Source organism: Salvelinus alpinus, chromosome 36 (assembly GCF_045679555.1).
Source record: "Salvelinus alpinus chromosome 36, SLU_Salpinus.1, whole genome shotgun sequence".
NCBI classification, from domain to species: domain Eukaryota; kingdom Metazoa; phylum Chordata; class Actinopteri; order Salmoniformes; family Salmonidae; genus Salvelinus; species Salvelinus alpinus.
In genome coordinates, this window is record NC_092121.1 from 7,900,883 (window position 1) to 7,918,727 (window position 17,845).

Here is a 17,845-nt window from a genome sequence, read left to right on the forward strand (position 1 = left end):
AGCCGCGGCATGCTAACGCTCTAAAGCCCACTCCCTGAGCCTAGCTAAACCCAATTAGACTAATGAGATCCTTCTCTCAAGTGCAGACGACTTGGTCTCACATCCACTGGCTACATTTCTCTTCCTTTTCTCTTTTCTCTCTCTCTTTAAACTCCGTTCCTCAAGTAACCCCAAAAGCACACATTTTATTGTAGCCCCAGACAAAAACACATTATTCAACTCATTGAAGGCGTGATGATTAATTGACATGTTGAATCAGATGTGCTTGTCCGGGGCTACAAAAAATATTTGTGCTGTTGGGGGTACTGAAGGACCAGAGTTGGGAAACACTGATCTAAATCCCTCTCTCTCTCACGCACGCACACCAAGGCACCATGCGGGGTTGAAAGACTGCATTGTAGGCCTACAGTGTTGTGTTGACAAGATGCCTCCTACTCCCACTGTGGAAGGTGACCCTGTCCATAAGGGTGAAGACAAACAGACTGAGATCCGTGAGTGAAGCACTCAATCATAAAAGGGAACACTGCCTGGTTACCGTAGCCCAGTGTTGTCCACCTTTTGTTTTTCTTCATATAGACACACTGACCAGAGCAGGCTGTTCTCACGTACTGTTTTATTTCTGAGTACTTTGGGTTGGGGTTTATGGATATGGGCCTGTTGCCAATGAGGCTGTGATAACTAACATTTAGCTGAGTTTGGTATCAGTATAATAGAAATAATAATCACAACGATTCAGCTGGTATAGTTGGCTGTAAGGTTATCATATCCTTGTGAGTTTATTTGGGTTTATACTGGCTTTATGAACACTGTCCAGCTAGCTAGTTAGGTGTGGAGGTTTTTGTGAGGGCACTGGCTCTGTGCTCCGAACACTGGGTATGTGTGCGCGGTATCTCTCGCCTTCATACTGGTACTGCCCATCTGTCTCACCTTTCTCTAGTTAGCTTTGTGTGGAGGTTCGTCTACTGGTTCAATCTGTCTCACCTTGAGCTGGCTGGCGTAGTGTCCCAGTTTGATCTTGAGCAGGAAGCCGTCCTCTCCCACCTGATGCTCAGCCTTGTTCTGCAGCTCCTGGATCAGGCTGTCCAGCAGACGCTTGGCCTTAAACTCCTCCTGGGGGTTCTCCAGATCGATCACATCCCTGGCACAGGGACATATAGAACGCTTAGAGATATCCTGTATGTACATACATGCAGAACAGAGGAGCCATTAATCCCCTATGCATTCCCTAAAAACACACACCTTCACTCAGGCACATACACAGGGACAGTGACTTTACACACTTGCTACTATACATTGCTCTCAGGTTACTACACCTCCATGGTCCCTGCTACTACTGTGACTGTGATTGAACCGAATGTGAAGGTTACCGGGTGAGGCATGTCTTTCTGTCAGGTAGAGTGGTGGGCTTTGTGCTGCACTCACCAGAGTTGGCCCTCGAGCCACTGGGACAGGTAATGGCGCACCTCGATGGGGAAGTGCTGCCCATAGAGAGACTGCATCTGGTGCAGCGCATCCCCCTGGAGCTGCTGGGCCTGGATCCACACTGCCATCTTACACACCCTGGGGGAGGCAAGAGGGGGAGAGAGAGAGAAGGAAGGAAGGAAGGAAGGAAGGAAGGAAGGAAGGAAGGAAGGAAGGAAGGAAGGAAGGAAGGAAGGAAGGAAGGAAGGAAGGAAGGAAGGAAGGAAGGAAGGAAGGAAGGAAGGAAGGAAGGAAGGAAGGAAGGAAGGAAGGAAGTGAAGAGGGATGGGTGGAGCAGATTTGAAGAGAGAGTGAATAGAGAGATATTAGAGAGTAGGGTGTGCAGATTCGAAGAGAGAGTGAATAGAGAGATATTAGAGAGTAGGGTGAGCAGATTTGAAGTGACATGGAAAATGTACAGAAGGTTTTCAATCAAAAGAGGAGAACATCAGTTTGAGTTGACTAAAAGTGAAAGAAGCTTCTTTGAGACAGATGATGTATCTGACTGACACGGCCACAGAGCGGTTGGACTGGTTGTGTTTGACAGCTGTAGTTGGGCAGTTTGTTTCGCTCTGGAGGAGCTGAGGGTCTAAACATTCTGCTCTGTGTTGAGTCAACAGCTGCATGAGGGAGCGGATCTGGGTCAAATACACATGTTAAATACCTTCTTCGCTTGGAGCAAAGTCAGCAGACTTCCTTCGCTTGGGGTTTGCATTATGTCATTGGTTCAATAGTACAAGACCAAGTAGCCTTAATTATGTGAAGCTCATATATTGGAACATATCGGACATATTTATTTGACTAAGGTCTGTAAGGTCAACAATAGACAATACAGGTTCCTTAGCTCTGAGAGAGAGTGTGTCAGTAATGTCTCTGTATGTCTTTGTATGACACAATGTAGAAGGGAATTGAAAGCTCTTTATATAGTGTCCATAAGCTCCTCAATACATTTATACATACAGGTGTAGGATCTTAATTTAATCACTATTTTGTTGCTGAGAATTTGAGCTTCAGGATTGACATAAATTCACTGAAACCCAGCACTAACACATGGTTCTATTAACAGTATTGCACTTTTCATGTAACCTTATTATGGCCAGGTAATAGCCTAAACACTGATCAAGCAACATTGTGGACTAAACGTTCAAATCTTGTTGCTGCAGACTTATTTTGCTGCAAAAATACTGGTCAAATTAAGATCCTACATTTGTACATAGATACGACCAGGAGACGGACAGAGAGAAACACAACAGAAAGTGGTAGGGGAAGACTTCGTGAAGAACAATACATGGTTATTTTTAAACGAATGATGTGGTACAGTATAGAACATGACCTTCATCTGAGCAACGAGATAGAGACAGAAATAGAGTGATAGAGCGAGAGCGAGAGCGAGAGCGAGAGCGAGAGCGAGAGCGAGAGCGAGAGCGAGAGAGAGAGAGAGAGAGAGAGAGAGAGAGAGAGAGAGAGAGAGAGAGAGAGAGCACCAGGTGAACAGAACACAGTAACTCTGTGACCTGGTGGGTGCCTCTGGGCATGACGCTAATATAATCAGCTTACGCTCCGACTCCCACAAAATCCACATCCCATTGGCTGCCATGCCCTGGCATGCCCTCATCACAACTTCAATCTTTAACCTTTTTCACTCATCCATCCCCCAATCCACTTACTGCTACATCACCCACCATTCACTACAACGACAAGCCTTTCAGTTGCTTTCAGTGTCTAACTATTAAACCGGTATGTTGCGGTAAAGATGTAGGATCTTAATTTGATCACTCTTTTGTTGGAAATGTGGAAATGCAGATGAGCTTTGTGATTTACGGTTATTACCGGTTATATTAACAGTATTGCACCCTACTTTGGGCCAGCTAATAGCCTCACCACCGATCAAGCAACAGTATGGACTAAACATTCAAATCTTGTTGCTGCAGGATTATTTTGCTGTGACAATAAAGGTGAAATTAACATCCTACACCTGTAAGGTTGCCAAACAAAGAAAAAACGATTGTGAGAGCATGACAGATGGTTTAAATGCGTTCTGAGCTGGAGTGGCATAAGCTAGGAGGTGGATTTAAATGTAACAGAATGACCTCCGTCAGTCATCTCCGTCAGTCATCAGCAGGTGGCTATGAGCAGACTACTGTCAGCCGATCGAAGAGGAACCATACAGGAAGAGCTGTGAGCCTGTTCTACAGTGCTGTACCAGTCTATCCTGACCTGCTCTATACTAGTGTAGGACTGCCAGTCTGTACCACCGCATGCCCGCAACCACACACCCCGACACATAAACCACACAATGACGCACGCACGCTCACACTCACACACACACACACACACACACACACACACACACACACACACACACACACACACACACACACACACACACACACACACACACACACACATCAATCATCATAGGAGCTGCTCTGTATCTGTGTCTGTTGTTGCTGGGAGTTGCCAGTAAGCAAACTCTGTCTAGCGATGGGTTACTGACAGACAGACAGACTGACAGAATTCATCAGCCTCTGTGACCTTACCAGGCGCCCGGGTTCCCACCATTAGCACCTTAGTTGTCAACTCCACCAGAGGGTTAAGATAATTCCCCTCGGTCTAGTACTTACCACAACAGCCAAACACAGCGGCACAATGAGATCTGAGGGGAAGTGAAAGTTGCTCACTTTTGCTTTTTTCTTCTTCAGCAGTCACTCTTTATCATTGAAGTGAATCTTGAGACTCTTTTGTGAGCCACCCACTTATAACGACATTAACTGACACACAACCCCGGATCGCAGATATAGTGCACATTGACAGTTGACCCAATGAGAGATCTACACAGTGTAAAACAAACTGAAAGGAGAAGGTCACACTGCTTACCTCGTCTTCAGGTCTTTGCTACCATGTAATAGCAGGATATTATGAAGAGGAGCACCCCAAACCTGAGAGAGAGGGAGAGAGAAAGAGAAAGAGAAAGAGGAAGTGAGTATAACCTTGCTTGCTACTGAGGAAGTTGTCTTTTTTTCAAAAGGACCACAACATTGACAAAATCTGATCACCAAAGCATTTCATGATGCTGTTCACTGGTGGAGAGCTCCCGCAAACCTTAGCACCTCTAAGCTTTTTCAAAGCCTCTTATTTTAACCCCAATGTCATTTAAAAAATCATAGTGGATAGCATACGTATTAACTTTATTTTGAATTTTTAAAAGAGGATGGGAGCTTGCGAAACATAAAAAATAGAAATAAATGGTGAAACATTTTTAAAAAGTTATCCTTTTTAGATAAAACTATACTAAAAATAATAACGTCACCAAATAACTGATTAAAACATACTATTTTGCAATAGTATCACCTCCACCCTACCGGACACCCTAGACCCACTCCAATTTGCTTACCGACCCAATAGGTCCACAGACGACGCAATCGCAACCACACTGCACACTGCCCTAACCCATCTGGACAAGAGGAATACCCATGTGAGAATGCTGTTCATCGATTACAGCTCAGCATTCAACACCATAGTACCCTCCAAACTCGTCATCAAGCTCGAGACCCTGGGTCTCGACCCCGCCCTGTGCAACTGGGTCCTGGACTTCCTGACGGGCCGCCCCCAGGTGGTGAGGGTAGGTAACAACATCTCCACCCCGCTGATCCTCAACACTGGGGCCCCACAAGGGTGCGTTCTGAGCCCTCTCCTGTACTCCCTGTTCACCCACGACTGCGTGGCCATGCACGCCTCCAACTCAATCATCAAGTTTGCGGATGACACTACAGTGGTAGGCTTGATTACCAACAACGACGAGACGGCCTACAGGGAGGAGGTGAGGGCCCTCGGAGTGTGGTGTCAGGAAAATAACCTCACACTCAACGTCAACAAAACAAAGGAGATGATTGTGGACTTCAGGAAACAGCAGAGGGAGCACCCCCCTATCCACATCGACGGGTCAGTAGTGGAGAAGGTGGAAAGTTTTAAGTTCCTCGGTGTACACATCACGGACAAACTGAATTGGTCCACCCACACAGACAGCGTTGTGAAGAAGGCGCAGCAGCGCCTCTTCAACCTCAGGAGGCTGAAGAAATTCGGCTTGTCACCAAAAGCACTCACAAACTTCTACAGATGCACAATCGAGAGCATCCTGTCGGGCTGTATCACCGCCTGGTACGGCAACTGCTCCGCCCACAACCGTAAGGCTCTCCAGAGGGTAGTGAGGTCTGCAGAACGCATCACCGGGGGCAAACTACCTGCCCTCCAGGACACCTACACCACCCGATGTCACAGGAAGGCCATAAAGATCATCAAGGACAACAACCACCCAAGCCACTGCCTGTTCACCCCGCTATCATCCAGAAGGCGAGGTCAGTACAGGTGCATCAAAGCAGGGACCGAGAGACTGAAAAACAGCTTCTATCTCAAGGCCATCAGACTGTTAAACAGCCACCACTAACATTTAGCGGCCGCTGCCAACATACTGACTCAACTCCAGCCACTTTAAAAATGGGAATTGATGGAAATTATGTAAAAATGTACCACTAGCCACTTTAAACAATGCCACTTAATATAATGTTTACATACCCTACATTACCCATCTCATATGTATATACTGTACTCTATATCATCTACTGCATCTTGCCATCTTTATGTAATACATGTACCACTAGCCACTTTAAACTATGCCACTTTATGTTTACATACCCTACAGTACTCATCTCATATGTATATACCGTACTCTATACCATCTACTGCATCTGCCATGCCGTTCTGTACCACCACTCATTCATATATCTTTATGTACATATTCTTTATCCCTTTACACTTGTGTGTGTGTGTAAGGTAGTAGTTGTGGAATTGTTAGGTTAGATTACTTGTTGGTTATTACTGCATTGTCGGAACTAGAAGCACAAGCATTTCGCTACACTCGCATTAACATCTGCTAACCATGTGTATGTGACTAATAAAATTTGATTTGATTTGATTTGAAGGCCTACAGTAGCCTCAACAGCATTCTTGTAGGGTAGCACCACGGTGTAGCCGGAGGACAGCTAGCTTCCGTCCTCCTCTGGGTACATTGACTTCAATACAAAACCTAGGAGGCTCATGGCTTTCACCCCCTTCCATAGACTTACACAGTAATTATGACAACTTCCAGAGGACGTTCTCCAGCCTATCAGAGCTCTTGCAGCATGAACTGACATGTTGTCGACCCAATCAAAGGATCAGAGAATGAATCTAGTACTGAAAGCACAATATACAGCTAGCTAGCACTGCAGGGCATAACATGTAAACTCAAAGAGAGAGACAGACAATAGTTGAACAGTTTTGAACAAATTCATTTCTTCCAAAATGTAGGAGAAGCAAGAGAGAGAGTGAGATTTCATAATTTTTTCCACTTTCACTTACTTAGCTAGCAAATGCAGCTAGCTAGTTTAGCCTACTCAAACAGAGGGATGCTATGTTAGCTAGCTGGCTATGACTATTCAACACTGGAACTCTTCCAAGTCAAGGTAAGCTTTTGGTTTTACTAATTTATTGCCACCGGGGCCCGCCGGTGTAACTGCTTACTGACTGTACACTGTAACGTTACTGCATGATTGTAGCAAGGTTACTAACGCATTAGTTCTATTAGCTATGTTACTTTAGCTAATATGGTGACAACGATGTAGGCTGTGTGTAGAAGTTATGGAAAGATTTTTTGGCCTGGTCACATACAGCTGATGTGCTGTGCATTGATGTCATTGATGAGAAGGAATACAACATGGCTGTTCTTTTTTAATTTAACCTTTATTTAATAGGCAAATCAGTTATGAACAAATTGTTATTTACCATGACGGCCTACCCCTATGGGACACCCAAACACGACCGGATGTGATGCAGCCTGGATTCGAACCAGGTACTGCAGTGATCTCTTGTACTGAGATGCAGTGTCTTAGACGACTGCGCCACTCGGGAGCGCCACTTGATCGGTGAATGTGAACCGTGTTACGCATGATCAGGGGTGTATTCATTTTGCCGATTCCGTTGAAAAACGTTTCTTAAACGGAACAAAACGGAGATAAACATAAGAGAATTTGTCCCCCAAAAATTCTCATTTGCAACTTTTGGACTAATGATTACACCCTATCAGCTAGATGCAGGCAAGCGTGTGTAAGGCTGTATTGAATGTGTTGCTGTCTGTCCATGTGTCACTGTGTGTCACCTTAACATTTTCTCCCGACCTGTGTGCACCTACGTTGTAAACCTTCATTCATAGGCTAGGTTGTAGCAACCTTCATGACGGGTACAGGGAAAATTCAAGTATCATGTAGTAGCCTAAACCTATCTCTGTTACATTGAACTGGGTGAATGGAATATGAATGACAGTCATCCAATATGCTGTAATAGAAATAAGGACATGCTCATGAGAAGTAAAAATTGTCCTCTGTCATCTTAAACGACAATGACAGCCACTGTCCCACACATATTTTCTATCTTGTCAAACACGTTGAATTTATATGCCACCAACAACAGTTAGTAGGCTAATGGCCCCACGTATACCCAGAGACTACTGAGGGGCTGAGGGGGGCTGAGGGGTACGGGTTAGGAGGAGCCTGCTGAGGCGATATGGTTAGGAGAAGAGGAGCAGAGAGTCAGACCATGATTGATTAGAGAGATAACTCTTTCCTCTGGTTGGACCAGGAAGAAGGAGATCATCAGGACACCACATGCTGTTGCTGTCCAGAGGCTCCAAACAAAACATTCACATATTATCTTGATTTCTGTCTGGATCTCCTTCCACTGTCAAACACTCTCCTTTCATGTCTCCCTCCTTGTTTCTGCTCTCTAACTCTTCCTCTCTCTCTACAAATGGCAGCCTGATGACTTCACCAGTCGTCCTCCCACTACCCCCATCTCCCCCCAAACAGACACACAACAACAGAGTCCAACAACATCCCGACCTAGTCTAGAATCAGTCGAGGTCCTGTGTTTAGTGCCTGGCGGACGTGGTGTTGGAGGAAGGCTGCAAACATACAGACAAACAGACATGTGACCACCATAACCTACACTGCCCCTAACCTATTTCAGGCTTACTGCGCTGACTCAGGCCTGCTGTGCTCTGTTGTGCACGTACTGCAGCCGCACTGTGTCAGTCCACCGCCTGTCAGTCCACCACCTATCTAAGTACCTTTCCTTTCACCTGGCTCTCAGACCACAACACTACCCTGGCAGACTGTCTCATGGCTCCAATTGAACAGGAAAAAATGGAGGAGAGAAAAAGGGAGCGAAGGACAGAAAGGGCAATAAATCAGCCAAATGGTCAATGAGGCGTGAAACAAGCTACATCCTGGTTCTTCACCTGTGACACATGACCCATGTGTCAGTCAGAGGTAAGACAGAGATCAGAAGTGACACCAAGGGAACCTACGTCGTTGGTCTGTTCAACACACACATACAGTATATACAACACCTATCATACATGAGCTCAAAAGATTTCATATTAAGGATGTCAAATGTACAGTGACTTTAAAATTCAACCCCCAGGCTTATGTACCTTCACATTCCTTAGATTCAAATAACCAGTCCAGGAGCCAAGAGTTAATAATGCTCAAATATGTACAAGACTGGAAGTCTTTCCATCAAGTTCATGTTGTTATGGGGCAACAAGCCACCTGGTCTCAGAGAAAGAAGTATAATACTATACATCCTCGAAGATAAGTTGTGTCATCCAATTTGTATGCTATTGTACGACCAGGTAAGACGTATGATACGATATGTCCACTAATTCGTATGATATTGTATGACCGCTATTCCATTCATAATATAACCTAACGTAAAGTAACATATCACACTAAATGGAGTGTCACAGATTTACATACAGAATGATACGAATTGTCCTGAGACCACGTTGATCAAGAGCAACTATTAGCCTTTTACTGCAGTGGGCTGAATCAGGGTCACACAGTTTCTTGGTAGTCTGAAACAAATCTACTTTGAAATAGAAGTAGACACCTCACACACACATGGTTATGGGCTTAAAAAAAGAAGACACCTGTACCATGTCAGATATAGAGTTGACATGTATTAAATCTTGAGTTTGCGTCCCAATAACACACTTTATATGCATCACAGAAGACTGAAATATAACAACACAGTTTGACATAGGAACACCCTTTTTCTTACAATAATGTTTCTTAATTATGAAATGATGAAAAATACGAATAACATTCCAACCATGAGGCCACTAAAGGGTGATTTGGTCATTTGACTGCAGGACTCCGACAATAGGAAGCACTGGTTATGGAGGTGAAAGATAGCGTGATGATGATGCATCATAGGTCAACCCCAGTGAACTCACTTAATGGCCCCGAAAAGACCTCCATCTAATCTCAAACAGTACAATATTATCCTCTGTTAGTCAAGAAAGTACATTACTGTCTGACAGAATAGACACATTGAGAGATATTACTGATATCAGACAATGTGTTCAGTTAGCAAAGGCTGACCAACCCAGATGGATATCTGCAGCACAGACACAGGGCCACACACACACTTTCACAATCCACACGTACGCACACAAACACACGCAGTAGCAGCCCTATGCTTTAGTCAAGTACAAGCCTCGGTTGTCTCATCTTTACCTTGGCCTTCCCTTCAAAGACCGCCAGACCGTCCAGACCGCAGCCCTCGTGTTTCATCTTTATTACTTCTAAAGATGAAAAAGACATTGGCTACTTCACCCAAATCATTCTCACGCACAGACACTCAGCCCAGTGCCATTCTGACTAGATTTATTATACACAGACCGCAGTAGAAATGGAGAAAAAAAGACACAAATATGTACAGAGACAAGCAAAGAAGACCAATTGCAATTACAGGAAAACGCAATAATATTTTTGTAATTCTTTTTTTAATTTCACCTTTATATAACCAGGTAGGCCAGTTGAGAACAAGTTCTCATTTACAACTGCGACCTGGCCAAGATAAAGCAAAGCAGTGTGACAAAAACAACAACACAGAGTTACACATGGGATAAACAAACGTACAGTCAATAACACAATAGAAAAATCTGTATACAGTGTGTGCAAATGAAGTAAGGAGGTAAGGCAATAAATAGGCCAATAGTGGCAAAGTAATTTACAGTAGAGTGATATATGTGCAGATGAGGATGTGCAAGTAGAAATACTGGTGTGCAAAAGAGCAGAAAAACAAAGACAAATATGGGGATGAGGTAGGTAGTTGGTTGGATGGGCTATTTACAGATGGACTGTGTACAGCTGCAGCGATCGGTAAGCTGCTCTGACAGCTGATGCTAAATGTTATTGAGGGAGATATAAGTCTCCAACTTCAGTGGTTTTTGCAATTCGTTCCAGTCATTGGCAGCAGAGAACTGGAAGGAAAGGCTGCCAAAGCAGGTGTTGGCTTTGGGGGTGACCAGTGAAATATACCTGCTGGAGCGCGTGCTACGGGTGGGTGTTGCTATGGTGACCAGTGAGCTGATATAAGGTGGAGATTTACCTAGCAAAGACTTATAGATGACCTGGAGCCAGTGGGTTTGGTGACGAATATGAAGCGAGGGCCAGCCAACGAGAGCATACAGGTCGCAGTGGTGGGTAGTATATGGGGCTTTGAGGACAAAACAAATGGCACTGTGATAGACTGCATCCAATTTACTGAGTAGAGTGTTGGAGGCTATTTTGTAAATGACATCGCCAAAGTCGAGGATCGGTAGGAGAGTCAGTTTTACGAGGGAATGTTTGGCAGCATGAGTGAAGGAGGCTTTGTTGCAAAATAGGAAGCCGATTCTAGATGTCATTTTGGATTGGAGATGTTTGATGTGAGTCTGGAAGGAGAGTTTACAGTCTAACCAGACAACTAGGTATTTGTAGTTGTCCACATATTCTAAGTCAGAACCGTCCAGAGTAGTGATGCTAGTCAGCTGTGCGGGTGCGGGCAGCGATCGGTTGAAGAGCATGCATTTCGTCTTACTAGCATTTAGGAGCAGTTGGAGGCCACAGAAGGAGTGTTGTATGGCGTTGAAGCTCATTTGGAGGTTTGTTAACACAGTGTCCAAAGAAGGGCCTCCACCCAGCTGGATGTGGTCCTTCACAACTAAGAGTACCGCCAGCCTTGTTTGGGTTTGTGTGTTGGAATGTCAGTGTACTATATGGTAGAGCTGAGAGTAGGCACATAGAGTTTACTTTCATACTGTTAATTGTGTAAAACATGTCCAGGAACCAGACATTTGTACCTGAGAAATACTTTGGATAGAAGCACCTAGGAGACTTGGAGGGGGAAGGAAGTGCCCCCAGGCCCATGTCTGTTTTACAACTCTTTGGCTTCCAGTTGCTATACGAGGAGATCATGTCCTTTCTGTTTGTGATATTCCAAGCTGTTCTCCCAGTGATTGCTACAGAGGAAATCAATCCACAGTGAATTAGGAAGTCAAGACAGCTGGATTAGAAAAAACGATTTCCTGTTCAAAGCCAACAGAAAATGAGAACGGAGAGTGTCAGTCAGTCAGTCAGTCAGTCAGTCAGTCAGTCAGTCAGTCAGTCAGTCAGTCAGTCAGGGAGCTGAAACACCTGCCCTTACTTTACGAAACAGACGCAGAGACAAGGTGTTACAATACTGGCCCTATTTACTGTACATTTGCTGAGTGACCCCCCCACTCATAAAGAGAATCATCTCCATTCATAAATAAATAGAACTCTGAAATAGTAAACTAAAAGACATGGTGGCTGATGGTCCAGTTACTGCACAACAAAGCATATGCTCTCTCTCTTGTTTTGACTCTAAATCTACAGCATTTCACTGATAAATCAGCACCTGGTAATTCCTGCTGCTATTTTTAAATGCTAACAGCCAGCCAGCCAGCCAGCCAGCCAGCCAGCCAGCCAGAGCTTTAAAAAAATATATTGAATACAGAAAAAAAAGACAGCCAGGCTTCTCACTCAACTGCTACGTCTCAGATGGGTCAAAGTGCCCCCTGGGAGAAGAGAGGGGGGAAAAGTCTCACTGAGAACATCATCTGTACTTGACAGACAACGGGATTACACACTTCTCCTTTTCTTTGATGGCAGACACTGTGTGTCTTCAACCCTGTCAGTAAGAAAAGGAGAGGGAAACACACTGTGTGTCTTCAAACCTGTCAGTAAGAAAAGGAGAGGAAAGCACACTGTGTGTCTTCAAACCTGTCAGTAAGAAAAGGAGAGGAAAACACACTGTGTGTCTTCAAACCTGTCAGTAAGAAAAGGAGAGGAAAGCACACTGTGTGTCTTCAAACCTGTCAGTAAGAAAAGGAGAGGAAAGCACACTGTGTCTTCAAACCTGTCAGTAAGAAAAGGAGAGGAAAGCACACTGTGTGTCTTCAAACCTGTCAGTAAGAAAAGGAGAGGAAAGCACACAGTGTGTCTTCAAACCTGTCAGTAAGAAAAGGAGAGGAAAGCACACAGTGTGACGCATCAACCATCACTCTCCCGAGCTCAGTCTCAGTGACTCCACTGGAACCACTATGTACCTCTGGTTCGTTGTGTATGGCCCACCACCACCACCATAGGTGATAGAACCACAATGGGTTGGCCTATTATCCTCTGCAGTGTGTTACTGTGTCTGTCTACAACCCTGTAGTGATAGGAGTATTAACAGAGAGAGAGTAAGTCGAGGCTACAATTAGGAGTTAGTCCTTAACCTTGAGGGGTCTCTCTATTCCACTCTCTCCACTGGACACTCTGTGTGTGTGTGTGTGTGTGTGTGTGTGTGTGTGTGTGTGTGTGTGTGTGTGTGTGTGTGTGTGTGTGTGTGTGTGTGTGTGTGTGTAACTATACCAGAAGTCCCCACAAGAATAGTAAATTAACAAAAATGTGCTATTTCTAAGGGGTTTAGGGTTAAGGTTAGAATTAGTGTTAGAGTTAGAATTAGGTTTAGGGTTAGCTTTAGGGTTAGGAGCTAGGGTTAAGGTTAGGTTTTTGACTTAGGGTTAGGGTACGGGTTAGAGTTTAGGAATTGGGGTTAGGGAAAATATGATTTTGAATGGGACTGAATTGTGTGTCCCCACGAGGTTAGTTTGTCTCTCTCTCTCTGTGTGTGTGTGTGTGTGTGTGTGTGTGTGTGTGTGTGTGTGTGTGTGTGTGTGTGTGTGTGTGTGTGTGTGTGTGTGTGTGTGTGTGTGTGTGTGTGGGTGTGGGTGTGTGTGGGTGGGTTTGTGTGGGTGTGCCTTTGTGCATCTCCAAATTGCAACTCCAGGATGTCGAACAAGATCTCCAGTAAATCTATAAATATCTCAAATCATGTTCCAAATTGTACAGAATGAAAATTAAAGCAAGAGTTGGGGCTCTTTTTACAAGAAGTCTATGTCACCCACTCTTTCCTCTTAGGAGAAACAGTATTTCACTTTCACAAGTACTTCCTGTTAGGTACTTATATGGGAAACTGCCGCACCACCAACCATGTGAAACTCACAGCTTCTTAGTTCGTGATGACACCTACTACCGAAACTAAACAACACACAAATCAACCAATGGTGGACTTGTCATTATAAGATATGTTGACCAAGAACATTATAAATTCAAGTGAGTCGTGTGACTGCAAATAGAAGCACATTTACTTGACTACAGAAAGCAGAAGACACATCAATGATTTACCTCAAATATCCAGGTTCTCCAACCTAAATCAACCCTACTACAGTACAAAAAATTCAAACGTTAAATATGTTAATGGTTTGGAGATGCTTAATGTGAGTCTGGAAGGAGAGTTTACAGTCTAACCAGACACCTAGGTATTTGTAGTTGTCCACATATTCTAAGTCAGAACCGTCCAGAGTAGTGATTTTAGACGGGCGGGCGGGTGCGGGCGGTTGAAGAGCATGCATTTAATTTGACTTAGATTTAAGAGCAGTTGGAGGCCACGGAAGGAGAGTTGTATGGCATTGAAGCTCATCTGGAGATTTGTTAACACAGTGTCCAAAGAAGGAAGTATACAGAATGGTGTCGTCTGCGTAGAGGTGGTTCAGAGAATCACCAGCAGCAAGAGCGACATCATTGATGTATACAGAGAAAAGAGTCAACCCGAGAATTGAACCCTGTGGCACCCCCATAGAGACTGCCAGAGGCCCGGACAACAGGCCCTCTGATTTGACACACTGAACTCTATCTGAGAAGTAGTTGGTGAACCAGGCGAGGCAGTCATTTGAGAAACCAAGGCTGTTGAGTCTGTCGATAAGAATGTGGTGATTGACATGGTCGAAAGCCTCAGCCAGGTCGATGAAGACGGCTGCACAGTATTGTCTTTTATCGATGGCGGTTATGATATCGTTTAGGACCTTGAGCGTGGCTGAGGTGCACCCATGACCAGCTCGGAAACCAGATTGCATAGCTGTGAAGGTACGGTGGGATTCAAAATGGTCGGTGATCTGTTTGTTGACTTGACTTTCGAAGACTTTAGAAAGGCAGGGTAGGATAGATATAGGTCTGTAACAGTTTCGGTCTAGAGTGTCTCCCCCTTTGAAGAGGGAGATGACCACGGCAGCTTTCCAATCTTTAGGGATCTCAGATGATACGAAAGCGAGGTTGAACAGGCTAGTAATAAGGGTTGCAACAATTGCGGCAGATAATTTTAGAAAGAGAGGGTCCAGACTGTCTAGCCCAGCTGATTTGTAGGGTCCAGATTTTGCAGCTCTTTCAGAACATCAGCTACCTGGATTTGGGTGAAGGAGAAATGGGGGAGGCTTGGGCAAGTTGCTGTGGGGGGTGCAGAGCTGTTGACCGGGGTAGGGGTAGCCAGGTGGAAAGCATGGCCAGCCGTAGAAAAATGCTTATTGAAATTCTCGATTATCGTAGATTTATCGGTGGTGACAGTGTTTCCTAACCTCAGTGCAGTGGGCAGCTGGGAGGAGGTGCTCTTATTCTCCATGGACTTTACAGTGTCCCAGAACTTTTTGGAGTTTGTGTTACAGGATGCAAATGACTGTTTGAAAAAGCTAGCCTTTGCCTGTGTATATTCCTAACTTCCCTAAAAAGTTGCATATCGCAGGGGCTATTCAATACTAATGCAGTACGCCACAGGATGTTTTTGTGCTGGTCAAGGGCAGGCAGGTCTGGAGAGAACCAAGGGCTATATCTGTTCTTAGTTCTACATTTTTTGAATGGGGCATTCTTATTTAAGATGGTGAGGAAAGCACTTTTAAAGAATAACCAGGCATCCTCTACTGACGGAATGAGGTCAATATCCTTCCAGGATACCTGGGCCAGGTCGATTAGAAAGGCCTGCTCACTGAAGTGTTTTAGGGAGAGTTTGACAGTGATGAGGGGTGGTCTTTTGACCGCGGACCCATTACGGACGCAGGCAATGAGGCATTGATCGCTGAGATCCTGGTTGAAGACAGCAGAGGTGTATTTAGAGGGCAGGTTGGTCAGGATGATATCTATGATGGTGCCCGTGTTTACGGATTTAGGATTGTACCTGGTATGTTCATTGATTATTTGTGTGAGATTGAGGGCATCTAGCTTAGATTGTAGGACGGCCGGGGTGTTAAGCATATCCCAGGTTAGGTTACCTAACAGTACAAACTCTGAAGATAAATGGGGGGCAATCAATTCACATATGGTGTCCAGGGCACAGCTGGGGGCTGAGGGGGGTCTATAACAAGCGGCAACAGTGAGAGACTTATTTCTGGAAAGGTGGACTTTTAAAAGTAGAAGCTCAAACTGTTTGGGCACAGACCTGGATAGCATGACAGAACTCTGCAGGCTGTCTCTGCAGTAGATTGCAACTCCACCCCCTTTGGCAGTTCTATCTTGGCGGAAAATGTTGTAGTTGGGGATGGAAATGTCAGAATTTTTGGTTGCCTTCCTAAGCCAGGATTCAGGCACGGCAAGGACATCAGGGTTGGCGGAGTGTGCTAAAGCAGTGAATAAAACAAACTCAGGGAGGAGGCTTCTGATGTTAACATGCATGAAACCAAGGCTTTTACGGTTTCAGAAGTCAACAAATGATAACGCATGGGGAATAGGAGTGGAACTGGGGACTACAGGGTTAACCTCTACATGACCAGAGGAACAGAGGGGTAGGATAAGGGTACGGCTAAAGGTTATAAGAACTGGTCGTCTAGTGCGTTGGGGATGGAGAATAAAAGGAGCAGATTTCTGGGCGTGGTAGAATAGATTCAGGGCATAATGTACAGACAATGATATGGTAGGATGTGAGTACAGTGGAGGTAAACCTAGACGTTGAGTGATGATGAGAGAGGTTTCGTCTCTGGAGGCACCAGTTAAGCCAGGTGAGGTCTCCGCATGGGTGTGGGGTGGGACAAAAGAGCTACCTAAGGCATGTTGAGCGGGACTGAGGGCTCTACAGTGAAATAAAACAATAAGAACCAGCCAAGACAGCAGTAGACTGTAACGGTTCTCATGGGCTGAAGGAGTGGACCAAGGTGCAGCGTGGTACATGTTCATGATATTTATTTAACTCAGAACACTAAGACAAACTAACAAAAATAGACCAACACGAAACAGTTCTGTCTGGTGCAGACACAAAGACAGAAAACAACTACTCACAAAACACAGGTGGGAAAAGGCTACCTAAGTATGGTTCTCAATCAGAGACAACGATAGACAGCTGCCTCTGATTGAGAACCACACCCGGCCAAACACATAGAAATGGAAAACATAGAACAAAAACATAGAATACCCACCCCAACTCACGCCCTGACCAACCAAAATAGAGACATAAAAAGGATCTCTAAGGTCAGGGCGTGACATAGACGAGGCATTTTGACGTAGAGAGAGGCATAAAGCAATCACAGGTGTTGATCAGGAGAGCTAAGACAACAATGGGACAACATACAGGACCTGAGTTCGAGGCTGGGGGCCGATAGGTAAACAAAATGAGGTACCGTGTTATTGAAACAGTCCAGGGGGCATCAGCTGTGTAGCCGAGTGATCAAAGGGTCAAAAGAGCAGCAATAGGGGGAACTCCTAAAGATAAATGGTATACAGATATTGGATCTTAATTTGTCTCACTGCAGGAAAATAATCCTGCAGCAACAGGAAATGTAAACTATTGTGTGGATTATAAATAATGGACACTTTTGTAGGGGCTGATACATTTCAGTTAGGGAAAATCAAGTCTGTAATTTTAAAGTGGGAATTACAAACTTTAGAAGCCTTTTAAACATTGAACAAGTTTGCATTAAAATGTCCTGCAACAACAGGGTGATCAAATTAACATCCTACACCTGTAGGGACTTACTGTTCTTATTGACTGACTGTCTGGACTGACTGCACACCCTACACAGGCTGGCAGGCTGTTAGGTAAATCTTCATGAACATCATACAAGCTGTAGGACTGCGACAACACTGCCCTCCCTGCCTGCCTCTGACAGCCTCTGCACTGCGGCTGGCTGTGTCAACCCCTC

General features: G+C 44.8%; 1 protein-coding gene across 5 annotated transcripts in view; it reads right to left on the reverse strand.

The window, feature by feature from the left end:
* LOC139565479 (signal transducer and activator of transcription 5B-like) overlaps window positions 1-17,845 on the reverse strand; it is a 90,451-nt gene that overhangs the window by 29,895 nt on the left and 42,711 nt on the right. For 2 of the 5 annotated variants that reach the window (XM_071385856.1, XM_071385857.1), the window contains 3 exons: window positions 4,339-4,400; window positions 1,423-1,560; window positions 982-1,138 (listed from right to left, as the gene is read on the reverse strand). In XM_071385856.1, coding sequence (XP_071241957.1) covers window positions 982-1,138; window positions 1,423-1,560; window positions 4,339-4,400 — 357 coding nt within the window. Of the gene's footprint in view, window positions 1-981; window positions 1,139-1,422; window positions 2,801-4,085; window positions 4,258-4,338; window positions 4,401-17,845 lie in introns of those variants that run through there. The other 3 variants (XM_071385858.1, XM_071385859.1, XM_071385860.1) reach the window with 2 other exon arrangements.